Source organism: Atractosteus spatula, chromosome 12 (genome assembly GCF_055471065.1).
Source record: "Atractosteus spatula isolate fAtrSpa1 chromosome 12, fAtrSpa1.hap1, whole genome shotgun sequence".
NCBI classification, from domain to species: domain Eukaryota; kingdom Metazoa; phylum Chordata; class Actinopteri; order Semionotiformes; family Lepisosteidae; genus Atractosteus; species Atractosteus spatula.
In genome coordinates, this window is record NC_142717.1 from 3,745,891 (window position 1) to 3,763,350 (window position 17,460).

Consider the following 17,460-nt stretch of genomic DNA (forward strand, 5'->3'; position numbering starts at 1 on the left):
GTCACGTGTGCGGGCTGTCTGCTGGGGAAGGACGATCTGCGCACTGGAGGTGCTGCCGGCGCGCTGCTGCCGAGCAAGGGGGGAATAAACACAGAAATAAAGATGGACAAAACCACGGTGGTGAAAGCAGGGGCAGTGGCCAGCGCCAGCGTGTGTGCCCTGTTCGGCGGCGTGGTCTTAGCCCAGTACATCTTCACCAAGAAGAAGAAAGCGGGTCGGAAAACCAAGATCATTGAAATGGTGAGTTTCCGTGTGAGCCAATGCGTGTGACTGAACCGAGCCGCGGGGTTTTGAAAAGCTCGCAGAGATTTTACTGCAGATAATAATAATGATGATGATGATGATAATACAATTCCAAAATAATTGAAAAGCGAGGCAACGCAGAATAGCAGCTAAAGTATTTGAGAGTCTATTTTGTGGACACCCGCGAAGGCAAAATTATACACGCCCCTGCAGGTGAACCGTAGGATACTTTTATGGTTTGGATACATATTGAGCCACCATTTGGTCATTTTGGTCTGGGATCATTTTGTATGAAGACGAATGAATAAGATTTTTAAATAAGTCTCCCTGCTGGAGCACAGAGATGTGAACCTCGCAGGTTCGTATTGACATTTGTCGCTTTAAATGTCCACGTTGACCTTCATTGGCCTCTGCGTGGCTGCATCCTTCCTGCTTTTCTGTAACATCGCAGCGTTGCAATTCAGCACAGTGACCACCTGGGGGGTACAGACAGCAGAATTTTACATCTGAAAAATAAAGCTCTCTTCCTGTATGTTGTATTCACAAAATCGAGCGTGCGTATGTGTCTGTGTTTGCAGATTTTCAGTAGTAAAAATATATATTTTTTTGAAGAAAAAATCGGATATTCCATCGTGCAACAGCTTGGATCTTTACCTTCCCTTTCCGGGATCACGAATGTTTCTGGCACTTTATGAGCTTGGAGTCAGGCCTGGACATCCCATCTGTTTTCTGATGGCTTCAACCAATTCAGGGTCACGGCAAGCAACCAGCACAAGGAGGGGTACACCCTGGACAGGACGCCAGTCCATCGCAGAGCAGACACACAATCACACACTCACAGTCACGCACACACAGACACACATGCACACAGGCAGTCACTCACAGACACAAACACAGACACACACCAGGGCCAGCGTTTCCCATCCCACCAGTGTGTCTTCGGACTGTGGGAGGAAACCAGAGCCTGCAGGTGTCCAGGGTGGAGACCCTCCTGGCACCCTGAGCCTGTCAGTTTAGGCTCAGTGACCGAGACCCCCTGAGGATAAAGCAGTACTGGACTCTGGGACTCCTCTGCAGTACAGAGAAAGCACGAGAGGGCTCGAATGGAGTGACATTGTGCCAGTAACACAGGGGTTCAGAGGGCTATTATCACTAACTGTGGACTTAAACTTGTTGCAGCCTGACGGTGATCTCTCTGCACGGATTTATCTTGACGTCGTTTGGAGCCCTGGCTGTACTCTTCCCATTGTTACTGCAGCACCAGTGTCGATTTAATCCCGCGATGTCTCAAGACATTAATGTGCGTCCGTGTAGAGCAGGGGTCATTCAAGACAGAAATCGCAGCTGAGCCCTGTCTACCACCTGTGGTACAAGTGGGATAGATGCATCAATGTCAGTCACGAGTAGTACTGAAGGTCAGTTCAGATATACAGATTTCATGGAGGAGCCTCTCCATGTTTGTGGCCAGTTAGATCTTTGACCCTGATTGCCTAGGATGTCGATCTGCATCATCGCACTGAGAAACAGTCTCCTGAAAACTAAAAAAAAGAAAGAAAGAGGAAGTGCAGAGGAGAAGCATCTGTGCTGCTCAGATGTGAGAAGTATGCGTGTAAAACGCTTTGGGTCCTGTGAACTTATTCCCGTTAGAGGTGTTTTCGTATTTGTTTTGCATCGTCGTGTGACACCAGTTTGTGGCACTTGGCAGGACATTCATGACAGGTTCTTGTGACTGGAGCAGCAGTATTGGTCTTGATGATCGATCGCAACACAAATCGTCTGGCGAATAGTGTTATCGATCCTCACAAATTAAACACACTGATTCTGTATCTATAGCCTGATGCCTGTCAAATGTCACTGCCCTGAAAACCTTTTCTTTACCCTTAGTAACCGTTAAAAAAGCTGTCATGGCTTAGACTCTGGGGGTCAGGTAAGGTGAGTATTCTCGTGTCCTTGGCGTATTTGCTCAGCCCTGGCAGAACTCTGGGTTCTGTGATAGCAGCCTGGGTGGGTCTCTGTCTTGGTTCTTATCGGTGCGCTTGGCTTCCACCGGCCCCATTGCTGAGAGCCGTGCCAGGGTGAGGAGGTGAAAGTGGGAGCCCATGAACAGAGATAGAGTTGGGAAGCTGCTGAAAACTCAGCCCAGTCCTTTAGCTTTGTTTACTGACATGCAGGCCAGCCCCTTTATCACAGCCGTGCATAAGGCATCTCTGAGAATCCAGCTCAAGACCAGCAGTTTGTGCAGGAGGCTTCTCAGCAGCGAAGATGTTGTCTTCTCAAATCCAGCCTTTGCCGAGACCCCTTTTCTGTCCCTGGCTTTCTAGAGGTCAGTCCAGTTGGTCAGGGATCGTCCCCGGGCAGCGGTTTTCAAGTCTGCCGAAGGCTTCGGATCGCCAGCCCTTTGACTTTAGCGGCGATTTCTTTTTTGACACTTATGACCCCCCTGCCCTCCGTTTGCAATCGCTGATTGGCTTTGGATCCTGGCTCACAGTAGCGCAGGGGCTGAGATGGTCCTGCAGCGCCACCCACCCATCGAGCCGCCCAGCCCTTAAGATCAGCTGGAAGCCCAGAGAGCACTCGGCCAGTTGTGTCCAGAGCCAGTCAGCGTGTTACATGGCCTGTGCCCCAACCTGGAATTCCTGCAGCACACTGTAACTAGACTGTTGACTGTAGGGAGGGATTGCACTTTTACCTCTGGAATTCTATGCATACCTTCAACATGGTCCTAGTCTGTAGTCCTGGTTTCGGCCTTAAAGCCCACAGGTCATACCTCATGGTAGCAATGATGGAGGTCTTTAAATCTGGCACTTTCGCCTGCGCATGGAACAGTGTTTCTAAGCCACACTGTTCTCCACTGGTCAGCCTCGAGCCTGGGTAGTCACCCGTACCTGGGGAACCAGGATCCGCTTTGTACAGAACCAGCCGTAAACTGGTCCTTCCATATAAACCTCATGCTTGGCTTTATCACAGAAGGATGGTACCACCTACAGCACAGTGTTCTTGGTCACCATACCGGAACGTTTTTAGAAATTCCAGATCAAGAAGGCAGAATGCCAGGGAGAGTGTTGGTCCACCAGGAGCCTTTAGAGTAGAAATGTGAGCTTACTTCGAGATCAGCCTTTCTAGTACTCAACAGGCTCAGCTTTGCTTAGCTTCTGAGATCTGTCAAGATGAGACTACAGAGTGGGAAGTGGACATTGCAGGAGGTGCATTTGAATGGAGAACAGGAAATCACTTTTATAGACAAAGGTTGTAGGAGTCTAGAGTAAACTACTCAGCCATCTTCCCGTTTCAAAGCCTGCAAAAAAATGGCGAGATGAGATCCTTGAATTAGTTAACTAGCAGCTGCCAAATGATCTGCAGTATACGAGCCAAATGCGCCTCCGTTTGTAACCCTTCTAACTTGCTCTTATGTACAATTGAAAGGCTCAGCGTTATAATTCTTGGAAATCAGAGGTAACTGACCTTCATTCTGTGCTGCATTCAGCAGTGCACAGTACAAACTCCTTCACCTATCTGCTGGAACACCCCATTGATTTATCAGTACCTTTTGTAATCCCTGTCTGTGTGGTAAACGCAATTGCTTGTAGAAGTGAAGGGAATGACCTCTGTCCTAAATGTGCAGTACTATGAGAACTACTGGTATCAGAGAGGAAACAGCCGTTTATTGTCGTGTGAACAGGGTAAGTTAGACAGCATGGTCACATTGGGAAAGGTCTCGACAGTAGCAGAAAACTTCACAGTGTTTTCTCCACAGTTACGTACAGTGGTTGGAGATCAGGTTGTGTAAAATGTTACCAGTTTTAGTGCTTCTGTGTGTTTTGTTATTTCAGTGTTTAGGAGTCTGGGTCACTCCAATCAATGTGCAGGACAAGCAGAGTGTGTGAAAGGCCCTTTCTCAGCGCCTGGTTCTCCAATATTAGAAAACTGGATATTAGAAAGCATCAGAATGCATTGCTCTCTGAATTTATTAAGATGCTTAACAGAACAAGCCCATGCCAGTTCTTTTGAGTGACCTTGTCCCTGTGAGGGGGAATCAGTTTGCATGTCTCTGGCAGTAGTGAAGTCAGTGAAGCAGTGTGCTTTGGTAAGGATTTTTTTTATCTCTACTGATAGGAAGCGCATTTCCAGGCATACCCCTTGTGTAACCGAAGGCCCCTTTGTTTATTCAGGTCAGTGTAATTATTTTCTAGAATTTAAAAGGGTAGTCCTCACTTTCTGCTGCAGTGACAGCAATCAATTGTTCTCTTCTTACAGAAATAAAGTGCCCTTAAATAGTTCACATTTACAGTACATTTTTATGTTCTTTAATTGAGGTAATTGTTATCCAGTGAACAATTCTTATTGTTGCGTTGATTGTATTTATTGATGCATAAGAAAGATTACAAATGACACTTGGTCATCTCTGTCTAATTGATTCAAGGGTCTTAACCCGGTATTTTGTGAAAGAAGGCAAGGAATAAGCTTCAAAAATGGCCTGGGTAGCTACTTTGTTTGCGCACGCTTGAATTTTTTCTTGGCATTTTTTAAATTTCATTTGCATCATCTATAGTGTTTGCTACTCCTGCTAATGTGGTAACATCTGGGGGCGTGTGTAATCAAGTGTGCCAACTACACCAGAATCTAGATAGCTGATATAAATTTAAAAGCACAATGGTCCTGATACCTGAGGCATTCCTTTAATTACATCACCCCAGGTGATATTCATCTCTTATCTGTATTGTTTTCAGTTCATTAACCACCTCTCAGTCCCAGACACGAGTTCCCTTAAATGCCTAACATCGGCAAAATCCAGAGACAGCAGAAAATAGACAATTACACTGCAATTTAGTGTTGGCCCCTGTTACTGCTGTTGTTTTATCCAGTGAATGCTGACCGAATGTGAATTAAGCAAGACCTACCTTTTCTAAATCCGTTTTGACCATTCCTTATAATGCTTTCCCAAATAAAAAGGTGGGCAACTTTCAAAATCTTGGATAAATTTAACAAGTATCCTAAGAAACAAAAACATGATACCCATTCTGTCTGTTTTTAGTTGGCATGCACATTTTCCTGCAGATTAACAGCCTGACGTGGGCTCAGAGCCTAAGGTGCATGTTCTACTTTCCCAGGCACAGGCGTGGGTATAGTCAGGTACGTCTTCCAGCTTACGAAATTCGGCCCTTAAGTGCCCAAATGCAGTTTTTCTTTATGCGTTTCGTGCTATGCTGTCTCTCCCACCCCTTAGACAGGTTTCAAGGCTGCCCTTCTATTTCTGTTTGCTGTTTTGGCACAGAGCGCCCTGTAGCTCAGTGTGTGCGTCAAAGTGCTCTCATCTTGCAGAAGGAGATTAGCAGACCTATTTTTGGCAACGCCCCCAGCGTGCTCCACACTATATAAGCATTGGTCCGACAAAGGATTTCTTCTCTCTGCTGGTGCATACAGAGGACCGTGGTAAGCCTGCTTGTGTTTATTTGTGAGACGAGTGCTCGTTGCTCTGTCATCTAATGCCATTCTGCTTCCTGCTTCGCTTGCCTACAGGCTGATAGCTGTTCCTTGTGGTGCCTTTTGACGCTGTTCAGCTGCGTTTGGTTAAGAATGTGTGTATGCGGAGTGCAGCTACAGTGGTGAAGCTTTTCTAAGGAGAGAATGCATATTTTTTGTGTTTTGTACACGTAGTTGGTGCATAAACCTAATGTAAAAATAGTCACCGTGAATGTGCAAATAATTCTAGTTTGTTTTTAAAAAGTCAGTATGAATTTAAAGAGTATAATTTATGAAATGAGGATTGCACAGTTAAAATATATTAATTTTTAAGTGTAATCAAGTATTTGATAAGTGTGGTTTTTCTAACTACTTGACAATTTCATTATTGAAATGTACCAAATATTTTCTATTATAGAGCTGTATGCTGTGTCAGCTCTTTCCAATTCAATAAATCATTGAAATTGAAAAATCAAATGCTTATTGCCAGTGCATAACTGAAAGGACCTGTTGTTGTGCCCTCTGGAGAAATTACATAAACGACAGATCTCAAGTTTCCTCTAGGGTGGAAGCAACAGGGTTAGCAGGTGATATATTTAACCATGATGAAAATTAAGTGCCGTGACACCCTTTTTAGTTGTGCTTTTTGCTTTTTGATGGAGTTTAAATTGCTTTTCCAAGGCAGTCTGTGTGTCAGAAATGGTCAGGAAGCTTTAATCTTGATAGTCTGTTATCAAAGGTAACAATGGAAGCAGGACTGATCTGACAATCCAAAATGCAAATTCCCCGTGAGAATTGCTCGGCTGGATAACTGATTAGAGAGTCTTCTTTTTGACGCAATAATCAATGGAGGAAAGTGACAGGATCTGTATGAAAGAGATGGGATTTTAGCCCAGGTGCCTTGGCCAAATTGCATTCTGGGTCCGCACAATTTGGCCACCCTAAAATTCCCACTTAATTCAGTGGGTGAAGTCATTTCTCCCTTCTCCCCTGTGTCTGCTGTTTTGTGGGGCTTTGGGTGCTTATCGTCCAGTGGGCGGCAGCCCTTGAGTGCAGGGTGGAACTGGGTTTCCTCTTATACACAGCACGGAGGACTTGGGCATCCTTCAGGACACAAAGCACTAGAGCGAGGAATCATTGTTCTAAGACATAGGGGGATCAAAGCTGTACCCGCACTGTAGGTGAGCTGTATTGAGAGACGGACACCAGCATTCAGGGTGTTTCAGCTGAGAGAGGAGTCCCAGAGCCATTTCCCCTCATCCTTTCCCTGCCCCTCGGGCTCCGCACGGCTCCGCTCGGGCAACGCGTTTAAGACTGGGGTTTTATTTTGTAGCCGGTCTATGAGGCGGCTGTGGCTCTTGACACTGCTCATCGCTTCAGCCCTCAGAGCAGCACAGAGCGAAGTCCCGAAGAGTGAAGACGGCCCCCAGCTCAGCACGCAGGTACACCCCAGCGCCACTCCCCGCTGTGAGCCCCGAGTCTGCCCGGAAGAGCTCGGGAAACTGCCGGCGCCACCCCTTTCACTCCTGGACCAAACGCGTAGCCTGCTTTCGCAGACGGCGAAGGTTCGATTTTCTTTTTCTGACTGGTGCAAAACAGATTGTGTCGAAAGCATCCCGGCTGCAAGCCGCCAAAAACTGCCAAGTAAGAAGTCTGTGCGTCCGTGCACTGCTTTTCACATATAGTGGGTTCTTTAGTGGCAAGATACACAACGTTTTTTATCTTTAAATGGAGCGTTTACTCTTAATTTTGCTAAACAAATCTTCAAGACCATCGTGATTCCATGTAGTCCAGTTATCTTGGACTTCGAAGGAGTTGAAAGTCTTTCCTCAAAGGTTTGAAAAAGAAGTGAGCGCAGCAAATACTCCCAGTTCTCAGATATCTTTAAATGAGCTGCAGGATTCATTTGGATCTTAAATCACAGAATCTTACCATATCATAGGATTTGAAGTATTGTCTTACGTTTAAGTTTCATTTGCAGAATTGGAATTGTAGGAAAACTATTTTCACCTTCATTCTTAAAGCACAGGAAAAAAACCGTAGTAACTAGTGGGATTTATCTCCACTGATTGTAAAGGACTTTGACCCTGTTAGGCAACACTACAACTGGAATTCCACCATATACCCAGAGTTTAAGAGCAGCTACAGCTTCTACATAAGGAATAAAAGGAATTTCACGACGGGTATTATCTGTAAAACTTGACAAAAAGTGTCAGTGGGCTTTGCACAAATTTGGTACTGTGCCTTCAGTAATGCCATACAGTATATAATATTGCAAAACCTATATGTTACCACTCCATACCTAAGAAGTACAGTAATCTCAGCTCTCTGATAGCCCGATGTTGACCAGTGGATAATAGTAGCTTGTTTGTTTTCGTCTGCTATCTTACTCTTTGAGTGGAATCCAAAACAGCAGCTGGTTTTCCCATTTTCCATTCAGCAGAATCCGCGCCTGCAACCTTGGGGTATTCATTTACAGTCCGTCCAAACTGACCCAGCGCCGCTGCACAGAGCCTCCCTGTCTGAAGTACAGTCGCTCCACAACACGGCTGCGTGTTCGTCTAGCAGCTCACTCATCGGCATGTTTGGAGTAATCCTAGCGCGCAGGCCAGGCTGCAGTGGTCGTACAGGGCGTGTAGTTGCAGCATAATAGTTGTTCAAATTAGTACTTCAGAAATGATGGTGTGAGATGGACATGACACTTTTGGCCCCCCTAGTGCATTGCATCATACTTTTGGGCTTGGCTGGAAAGGGGGATATCCGTCTTCCAAGTTCTTTGGCATCCCGTACAGTTCTTTTCTGCTGTGTCCCTTATTTTGTGTGAGCACTCAGGAATGCTTTTGGATACAGTCTCACTGGCATGCCTTCGGTGCTGTGCTCTCGAAACCCGACATACTTCAGCAGGCTGAATGTGGGTCAGATGATTTCAGTTTAAAGTTTCCAATCTCAAGTTTGATCGACAATCCCCTTTTTTTTTGCTTTAATTTGATTTAAAAATATAGAAATCAAATTATCCATTTAATTAAATATTAATCAACAATCCAAGCTGGTTGACATTTGCTGATTGTGCTAATATTGTGCATTAAAGGCTAATTTGCCCATTGCCAGTCTCCCAAGATCTTCAAGAGCTGCCTAATTATGTTAATTAAGACAAAACAGAGGTGATATCATGCACAGTAATAGAAAAAAAAACAGTAATATGTATTACGCTGGACAATTTGAAATGTCACCATATTGTCACATGTCTCATAAGCTGCCTGTAAGGGTCTCCAAGGAAATGAGCTGGCGTGTATACGTGCACACTAAATCCATAACAGCGTTTAGGAAACGTTTAAGGGGCAAAGCCTCTTCAGGCTTGTTTGAATTGTGACTGCAGGACTTGTACAATGTTTACTGTGCATGTTCTAACTCAGACTGTGAAAACAGTCTCTGTAAACACTGCCATAGCACAGATACTTTGAATTCGCCAACAATAACATAGTCTCAGAAGAGAAGCTGCCAACAAGTGGTTTATAAAGACTTTTAAAAACTCTCCCAGCTTGTAAAATAGGTGGTGGTGTTTGGTTTTTTTTATCTGTTGTATCTGGGCCACATCAGCCAAGGCAACAGACTTAGCAACCCAAAGCCTGTTATTATAACTTGGTATTTGGAGTGAAATTTATTTCTGAATTATTTGACTGTTAAATCCGGGGGCATGCTCGTGTGTTTTTTTTATAGATGCCAGAGTTTGAGAAGAACACTGTCCACATTAAGGACCCGGAGAGGGTGGAGGAGATCATCTGTGGCCTAATCAAGGGTGGAGCTGCCAAGCTTCAGGTAGGGGAACAGGCAGGAAGGTCACCATGGCTACCAGGTCTTGAGGCGAATGAGAATGAGCCCCATCTTGTGGCTGCCTCCTAACACTGCAACTCTTTTTACATCATGCCCACGCAAGGCGTTTTGAAATCCGGGCAATAGTTTTGAACGCTTCTCTCACACATTGATAGAGACAAACATAACAATAATAATCACAACTGTAGGAATGTACATTTTGGTTTACAGATCAACTCTCCTGCTGATCGTTATGCATCTTTTTTGTGTTTAAATCCCTCTTTGTTTTTGTTTTTTTCTTCTTTTTTGCAGGTCATCACTGATTTTGACATGACGCTAAGCAGGTTTTCCAGCAATGGCAAAAGATGCCCTACTTGTCACAGTAAGCAAAGGAATACCGCTGCCATGACTAATTCTCGTAGAAATCGTTTCCCAGTCTCCTAACCTTTTGCCATCGTGAGTATTTCGACATCAGGAAGAGTCCAGATAGGATCTTTTCCAGCTCCTGATTCGCTCAGCTGACAGGAATGTCACAAGTCAAAGAACATGTGAAAAGACTGAGTGACCATTGTAAACCCGAAACCCCTCACTTGAGATTTTCATGGTCAAAACCTAGCACAGGGACGAACAGTTGCCATCATGAATAGGCAGTGGATCCATTTGCTGATTATCTACAAATTATGTAGGGATGAATTGTTTCCAGGTGAACTGAGAGCTGTGAATTGTGTTCTCCACAAGGATAAATTATTTTTAAACGTCAGTATATTATTGGATATGAATACTCAAATGCTTTCATGCAGAGTAAACCCAGAACACAGCTACCTTGTTTTAGCCATTAGTAAATGATTGTTGATTAATATTGTACTCTGTGCATTAAAAACGAATTTGCCAATTGCCAGTCTCCAGGAGCTGCTCAATTATGTTAATTCAGACAAAACAGAGATTATATCATGCTCTCTTGATTTAACTGTTTTATTTAATAGGTAAATCAATTCAATAAATTTTATTGTGGGCCCATAGGCCAGAATATATGCTGTTTAATCTATTCATCTATTCATTAACTATGGAGTCAAAATAAGAAATGTGTGATTTTGTTCCATGCAGATATCATCGATAACTGTAAAATGGTCACTGAAGATTGCAGAAGGAAGGTAATTAGGAGTTTAAAATGTATACACATTTAATGAAATAAAGTCAGTGTGATGCTCATTCTCAATAACATTGCTTAAATGCTTGCTTCTTGCAGCTTCTTCAGTTGAAAGAGACTTACTATCCGATCGAAATTGACCCCCATCTCACCATTGAAGAGAAGTACCCTTTCATGGTTGAATGGTGAGTTGCTCTGAAGAGTACACAGGATTAAACAGACATTTCAAGGAAACATCTGCAGACTCCTTAATATCCTGACATGTACCCTCATATTTACAGTAGGAAGTATCCTCATACATGAATGTAGACTGAAAAGAATTAGGGGTGTCCAATCCTGGACCTGCTGGGCCAGCATCTGCAGGTTTGCTTTTCGCCTCAGTTTTTACACTGGCACTGTGTATGCCCTCTATATCCCAGATAAAAGCCCGATTACACCTCTTCCAGCACTCAGGTGCTGTTGATTTAAAAAGACCTAGAAGCCAAGTGATACCCTGACCCTCCAGGACCAGGACTGGACTCCCAAGCTCAAAATACGAGCACAGACATCACCTACTGTATACAGACAACACTTACATACTGCAAAAATGACTCCAGACTTTCTAAAGCCATAATGTCTGTTCTGATCCCAGAGTTTAATCTTCTTGGCAACCTCACAACTTTGTTTTTGTCTGTTCGCAGGTATTTCAAGTCTCACCGTTTACTAGTTGAACAACGATTACAGAAAGACAAGATTCCAGAAATTGTGAGGGAATCTGATGTTTGTCTAAGGTAAGAATGTCATTCTTTTTTTTTGTTCCAAAATCAAGCAGTTGTGCTGTGGTCTGAAATACTGTACCTGACTGTGATGACGGGTCATTCCAAAAAGCATTCTGGTAGAGGTCTATTAGACCCTACCCTGAGCTAGATTAACCCAAGAGTCTGCATGTACAAAAACCCCAAATATCACATAAACCCAACAAAGTTACGTGTAGCAGGATTTATTGCAAACCTTCTAATGTTCAGAAGACAAACGATTAGCTCTGAAAGGTCCGCCAACCACCTAGTGCAGTTCATGTTCTTTATTTCCCAAACAAAAGCCTAATTACATGCATGGAAGAATCTGTCTTCCCAGACCCATTGCAAATAACCCACTAATTAGACAACTAACACCTAATGTGGATATTTACAACTATTATAGGCTATATATCGTTGCCCTTTAGTGCAGATGAGCTGTAACTGTAGTCCCATATGAAACTGGCCTGCCAGATTAAATCATTATCTACAAAGCATTATAGCATTATTCCCAGTTCTCAATATTTGCTCTTGCAAACCGTAGCACTTTTCACCCACATTGTGTCAATCCCAAAATTCACTTGGCCGTGGATGGCCGTCAACAACAACAACAAAAAAAAACAGCTGAGGATATCAGCACGATTGTGAAATGATGCAACAGGATGCAAGACAAACATGCAAGGTCACTTGGCCAGGGCAGTGTTTTTTCATTCACAACTGTGGGTTTGAACTGTAGAATCTTCCTCCCTGCAGCCCAGATAAAACCCTTAGTGGTTATTATTTGCTCCAGAGTCCTGATGTCTATGTTATCCAGTTTTTAAGACCGTGATACTTTGAAGTCTGCCATTGACAAGTGATTTAAAGAACAGACAGAATTGTGTTATCAGGGAATTGCAAGTCTCAAGGACAAATGAGTATTGATTTGAGAGGTGATTCCATTGATATTTTAAATGGTGAAGTTGCTTAATTCAGTGTTCCTCAGTTGATAAACCTTTGGAATGTCCCCTGTATCTTTAGGGCATAAGTACAACGTCAGATAACATCTTCCCACAAGACAGTGTAAACTGAACAGCAGTCTTTAGATATGGGGATATGTTACAGCATGCTTGCTAGAGGTCTTTCCTTGATCTTTTTGCCTTGTTAGTAGGTCTTATAACAGGTCAGTAGGTCTTAGAACAGATGAGCTCTTGCATCTGTAGGTGCAAGAGTATCTGTAATGAAAAGCCATTTATGATTTATAGAAAACGTGTGGCTGCAAACGCTACTAACAATTTGTGGCTGTTCTTGTGATTGTCAAGAGAATTTTAATAATCACTCTAGTGGTTCTTAAATGCACCACAAGTGAAGTGACATCTCATAGTTGAATACTTGCCGCTGTTCCCATTGACCAACTCAGTCCTGCCCCTCCCCGAGATGCGCTCATGTCTGTGCCTCATCGTTTTTTGTGACTTTGACAATAAAATACAACTAAAATGATAAAAAAACACTTGGGTGGTACACCCAAGATCACTTTATTGGCCATATACAATTTCTTGTATTAGGAATTTGTCTTTTCGCATATCCCAGCTTGCTCTCCATGAGACACACAGACAGGGAGAGAAGCTTGGGGTCAGAGCGCAGGGTCGGCCATTTATACGGCGCCCCTGGAGCAGCTGGGGTTAAGGGCCTTGCTCAGGGGCCCAACGGAGTAGGATTCCTCTGCCAGCCGCGGGATTTGAACCGGCAGCCTTCCGCAGATCCTGAGCCACAGAGCCACCGCTCCGCCCACATGTCTTGTTCAGTTATGCGGATCGCTTAGATTATCCCGTCCGGCCACAGGGACCCTTTAACAAAATCACGACGTTAAGGCGGGTTGGCATTTCTTGGCCTTGGAGCGGAGCTGTTCGCCCGCGGGTGTGGGGTTTTCCAGCACCACAGGGGGACGGGAGGGTCTCGCGCCCCCAGCCGGACCGCTGCGTGACGGGCTGTGCCGTGTGGTTGGCAGGGAGGGCTTCGAGCAGTTCTTTGACAGGCTGCACCAGCACGGCGTCCCCGTCTTCATCTTCTCCGCGGGCCTGGGGGACGTCCTGGAGGAGATCATCCGCCAGGCGGGGGTCTACCGCCCCAACGTGCGCGTCGTCTCCAACTTCATGGACTTCGACGAAAATGTAAGTCAAGGCAGGAGAGCAGAGGTCACTGGTCTCCTGCCCACGTACCGGCCTGTTAATACTGCCCGATCAGCTTTCTTTATTATCAACATAAAGGCGAACAGGAAACCTTAAAAGTATAACTGCTTCATAATTCATTCATAACTAGAATAGCGAACACTGAATACATTTCATTGGAAAGAAAAATAATTTGATTTGGGTTTTGGTTTGAATACAGGATATGCCACATGGTACATACAGGAACATAAAATGCTTTCCACAGAATTTCACCGATAAATTGAGATTTTTTTTTGGGGGGGGGTGTCATACCTGATTTACTCCAATTTCACCTTCCGCTCAAAAATAACTGACTGGGTATTTTTTATACTGGTCTTGAAGCTGGAGCGGTTTCTTTAAACTGACTCCACACACACGCAGGAGGAAATCTGATTGAACCACAAGCATGATATTGTACCGTGCTTGGATCATGTAGATAGGTACAATACTTTCTGTTTAACGTGTCATCTTAATGTGAAGGTTGAAAAAAAACACAAAAGGTAAAAGACGGTTGAAAAGGGCAAATCTCTGAGAAACATTTATTATTTTCCCCAGTCCAAAGCAATTTTTCTCACGTCTGATTTCTGATTCTGTTTAGATTCATAAGAGAAAACAGTTGAACAGCAGTATTGTGGGGAAAATAAAAGTACAAAACGCTACATATGGGATCTGATTGTGTGTTTGACCATACTGGTGCTGGAATGCGTCTAAAAAGGGCTTGCTGCCTTCATGCAGGGTGTGTTGAAAGGTTTCAAAGGAGAGCTGATCCACATGTACAACAAGCACGAGGGAGCGCTGAAGAACACAGAGTACTTCAAGCAGCTGAAGGACAACAGCAACATCCTCCTCCTGGGAGACTCCTTAGGAGACCTCAACATGGCTGACGGAGTGCCCAGCGTCGAGAACATTCTCAAGATTGGCTTTCTCAACGACAAGGTGCCCGCGCTGATCATGCTTCTTATCCATTAGCACTTTCCCAAAGGCTCAAAGGGCGGAGCAAGAGAAAAAGAAGAGCACAGGAGATGATCCCAGTCAGTAAAGAAGTAAAAAGCAGGAACTAAACTGCGTTATACATTAGGCGCTGTGGGGAAAACGGAAGTCTTGAGGTGCATTTTAAGAATGTCGACACGCGCAGTCTATCCTGGTGGGGCAGTGAGCTCCACAGGCAGTGTGCTGTGAAAGAATAAGATCTGTCACTGCTTGGGTGCAGCCTGGTCTTCTGTAGAGTAAGAGATCACAGATCACAGTTTAAGAGGCGGATTAGACTTGTGCAGTAAAAGTAAAGATAACCTTGAGCTAAACTATTCAGTACCTTATATAGAGGCAATATGTAAATAGTAATGATCCCAGAGCCAGACCCTGTGCTAGACCCTGAGTGTGCAGAACAACATCAGATTTTAAACAGAGCAGAATTACAAATTGGCTTCTGGGAGCCAGAAATGGGCCAAAGCAAGGAAAGGAAGTCCCAGTGATCCCTGTGTCATTTCTCCATGTGGTCCCACAGGATGTCACGGTTCACAGTCCAGAAAGAACAGGACATGAAGTCAGAAGCGGTCGGCCAATCACAAATTATCTTAAAAAAGGCCATTTCTTTGTCTGGATTCTGACTGGGGGGGTCAAAGAGCTCATTGAATGCAAGAGCTGCCATTGCCCAGTCCAGAATCTCTGAGTAAAGGCTATTTGGAGAGAGGGCTGAAGCTGCTAAGTACCGTACATCTGCATCCAGGCCAGATTCCTTTAAGCAGATGTGAGGTGTGTGTTTAAGCCTGTAGGGACAGGAGGAGGAGGATAGTAACAATTGGACAAAGAGCAGAGGTTAGATTTGAGTAGGAGTGCTGGAGTAGGGTTCACAATACAGACGTTAAGTCACGTTTGAGCAGTGTGATATGCATGATCCTTTTTTAGTACTGTGATTGTGGCTCATCGCTGGTACTTTGTTTGTATGAGAATGATTTGCTGTAATCTGCACAATGTCCCTTTTGTCAAAGAATCTCCTTATGATCTTTTTTTGGAGCATGGGAACTCCTCAAGTTAAACCGGTGCTAAATATATAACATAATTATAAAATTTCTCAGCTACGGCGTTTTAAAATGCTACACTTACCTTTTGTTTGCAGGTGGATGAGCGCTTGGAAAAATATATGGACGCTTACGACATTGTTTTAGCGAAGGACGAAACACTGGAAGTGCCCAATTCCGTTCTCCAGAAGATACTTTAGACGAAATGACTGCAGACTGAAGCACTGGACTGGAGCACCTTTTAAAGATGCACTTTTTATCTCGACCTTTATAAAGAAATATTGTTTTCCTCTCACCTGAACAGTCGTACACCTCAAGTTTCTTTTTTTTGTTTCATCCGTACCAAACTGTCCGTGCTCCCTGCTGTCAAGTGTAAAAAACCCGAGACTGAACAATTTCAGCAGTTTTCATACTTCCATAGGTATTTTTTTTTACTTTCGTAAGTAGGTGTGCAATCATTAAAGCAACAATGCAAGATGAACAAAACCATGACCTACAGGCTTGAAAAAATTTGCAAGTCTCATTTGACAGCGGTCTAATTTTACCATCTTGACTACCGCTTCTAAACAAAATGGTACAGTATTGTTTTAAGGACTTGCCATATATAATTTGAAGGTCATTTTGGACCTTACAAAAGAAAGTAGATGGGGAAAACACTTCTAAACAGCAAGAGAAGAAGAAAATCTCGAAGAAAAAAAGAAGATGGGATGATGCCGAACCCAGGCTTCTTCAGATCTTTTATTTTTACTGCTTTCTTGTATTGTTCTGTAAAAAAGTAGGCGATATGCCTATTTTGAATTGGAGATTTATACTACCTCTAAATTTTTGTGGAAGTGTTTTGGGTTTGTTTTTTTTTTTTCTTCATTTCTCGATGTGAAATGTTTTGTTACTTTTCCTCAGTTGGAGACGTATGGGTAGCTGGGCCTTTTGAGCGTCGATGTCGTATGCACGTTGCCCTTTTAAAAAGACTTCATCTGTATGCATATTTGTGTGTGCTTGTATATTTAAATAGGCAGTTTGTTGAACAAAGATGGTTTATGTTTTGATTTGAGTCATTGCTGACGGGGAAAAGGGGTAGAAACATCCTCCTTCAGGAAATGGTTTTATATATTTAAAGGCATAATATAGTTCCTGTTTATAGTGTACATCTATTGTAAATCTCCTTGACTTGCATGTTCTTCAGCAACCAAAGGTCTTCCATACGGTGGAGCTAGCTGCTGGAGGTCCTAACTGTGCAGATTTGTAGAACAGGAGTTATTAATCATGTTTCTGGGGTTCCACATAAGTACTTAATTAATTAAGCCTTTAAAGTTCTATTAAGAGGTAATGAACTTTTAAATTGTTAAATTTTAGTTCCTAAACCTCTTGGAGGCGGTTGCCTTTTTACAGTTGTTCCCAAAGTGACTTATGATCTCCAACCCCTGAGCAGAAACAACAACTTGCGAAGCTTCAAACCAGGAATGCAATCAAGGATTCATTTAAATAGAGCTCAGCTGCAGCGAAAACTGGGAGCCCCCGTTACAGAGACAAAACACATTAATTGTGAAATCAGAGGTTCAGAAGGTCAGAGGTTCTGTCTTTTGGCCCCTTGAAAAAAAAATGGTGACATGCTATTCAGTGGGTCAAAATCCCTTTAAAAAGCTCATACTGATACTTTTAAATACGTTCCCTAAATAAAGGTGGAAAAAAGTAAACAGTTACCTAACACCACCAGAAAAGCTGTATTTTGGCAGAATCACACAGCTCCTTATGGCTTTTTCCTGCTTAATTCTGAAATAATTGTGCTTAGCAGTAAAATGAATCTCTATATCCTGTCGAGAGTAAGG

The 17,460-nt window shown here is 43.6% G+C and overlaps 1 protein-coding gene across 11 annotated transcripts; it reads left to right on the forward strand.

The window, feature by feature from the left end:
• Positions 1 to 16,667, forward strand: nt5c3a (5'-nucleotidase, cytosolic IIIA). Of its 11 annotated transcripts, none has more exons than XM_088928768.1 (11): positions 27 to 240; positions 4,357 to 4,412; positions 7,037 to 7,268; positions 9,421 to 9,519; positions 9,826 to 9,895; positions 10,618 to 10,664; positions 10,760 to 10,845; positions 11,341 to 11,430; positions 13,418 to 13,580; positions 14,352 to 14,552; positions 15,733 to 16,667. In XM_088928768.1, exons 1-11 carry the CDS (start codon positions 103 to 105, stop codon positions 15,832 to 15,834), a joined length of 1,284 nt encoding a protein of 427 aa, XP_088784894.1. In that variant the 5' UTR covers positions 27 to 102; the 3' UTR covers positions 15,835 to 16,667. The 11 variants fall into 11 exon arrangements, with proteins under 11 accessions (XP_088784898.1, XP_088784900.1, XP_088784894.1 ...); XM_088928770.1 differs by having other exon boundaries at positions 7,037 to 7,145; XM_088928774.1 differs by lacking the exon at positions 4,357 to 4,412 and having other exon boundaries at positions 17 to 240; positions 7,037 to 7,145.
• Positions 16,668 to 17,460: the final 793 nt, after the last annotated feature.

What these genes read in the sequence shown, in the direction of transcription:
- nt5c3a (XM_088928768.1), top strand. Translation starts at nt 103, where the DNA reads ATGGACAAAACCACGGTGGTGAAAGCAGGGGCAGTGGCCAGCGCCAGC. An exon ending in CTGAAGATTGCAGAAGGAAG is followed by an intron (nt 10,665 to 10,759) that starts GTAATTAGGAGT and finishes TGCTTCTTGCAG; the next exon opens with CTTCTTCAGTTGAAAGAGAC. An exon ending in TTGGCTTTCTCAACGACAAG is followed by an intron (nt 14,553 to 15,732) that starts GTGCCCGCGCTG and finishes TTTTGTTTGCAG; the next exon opens with GTGGATGAGCGCTTGGAAAA.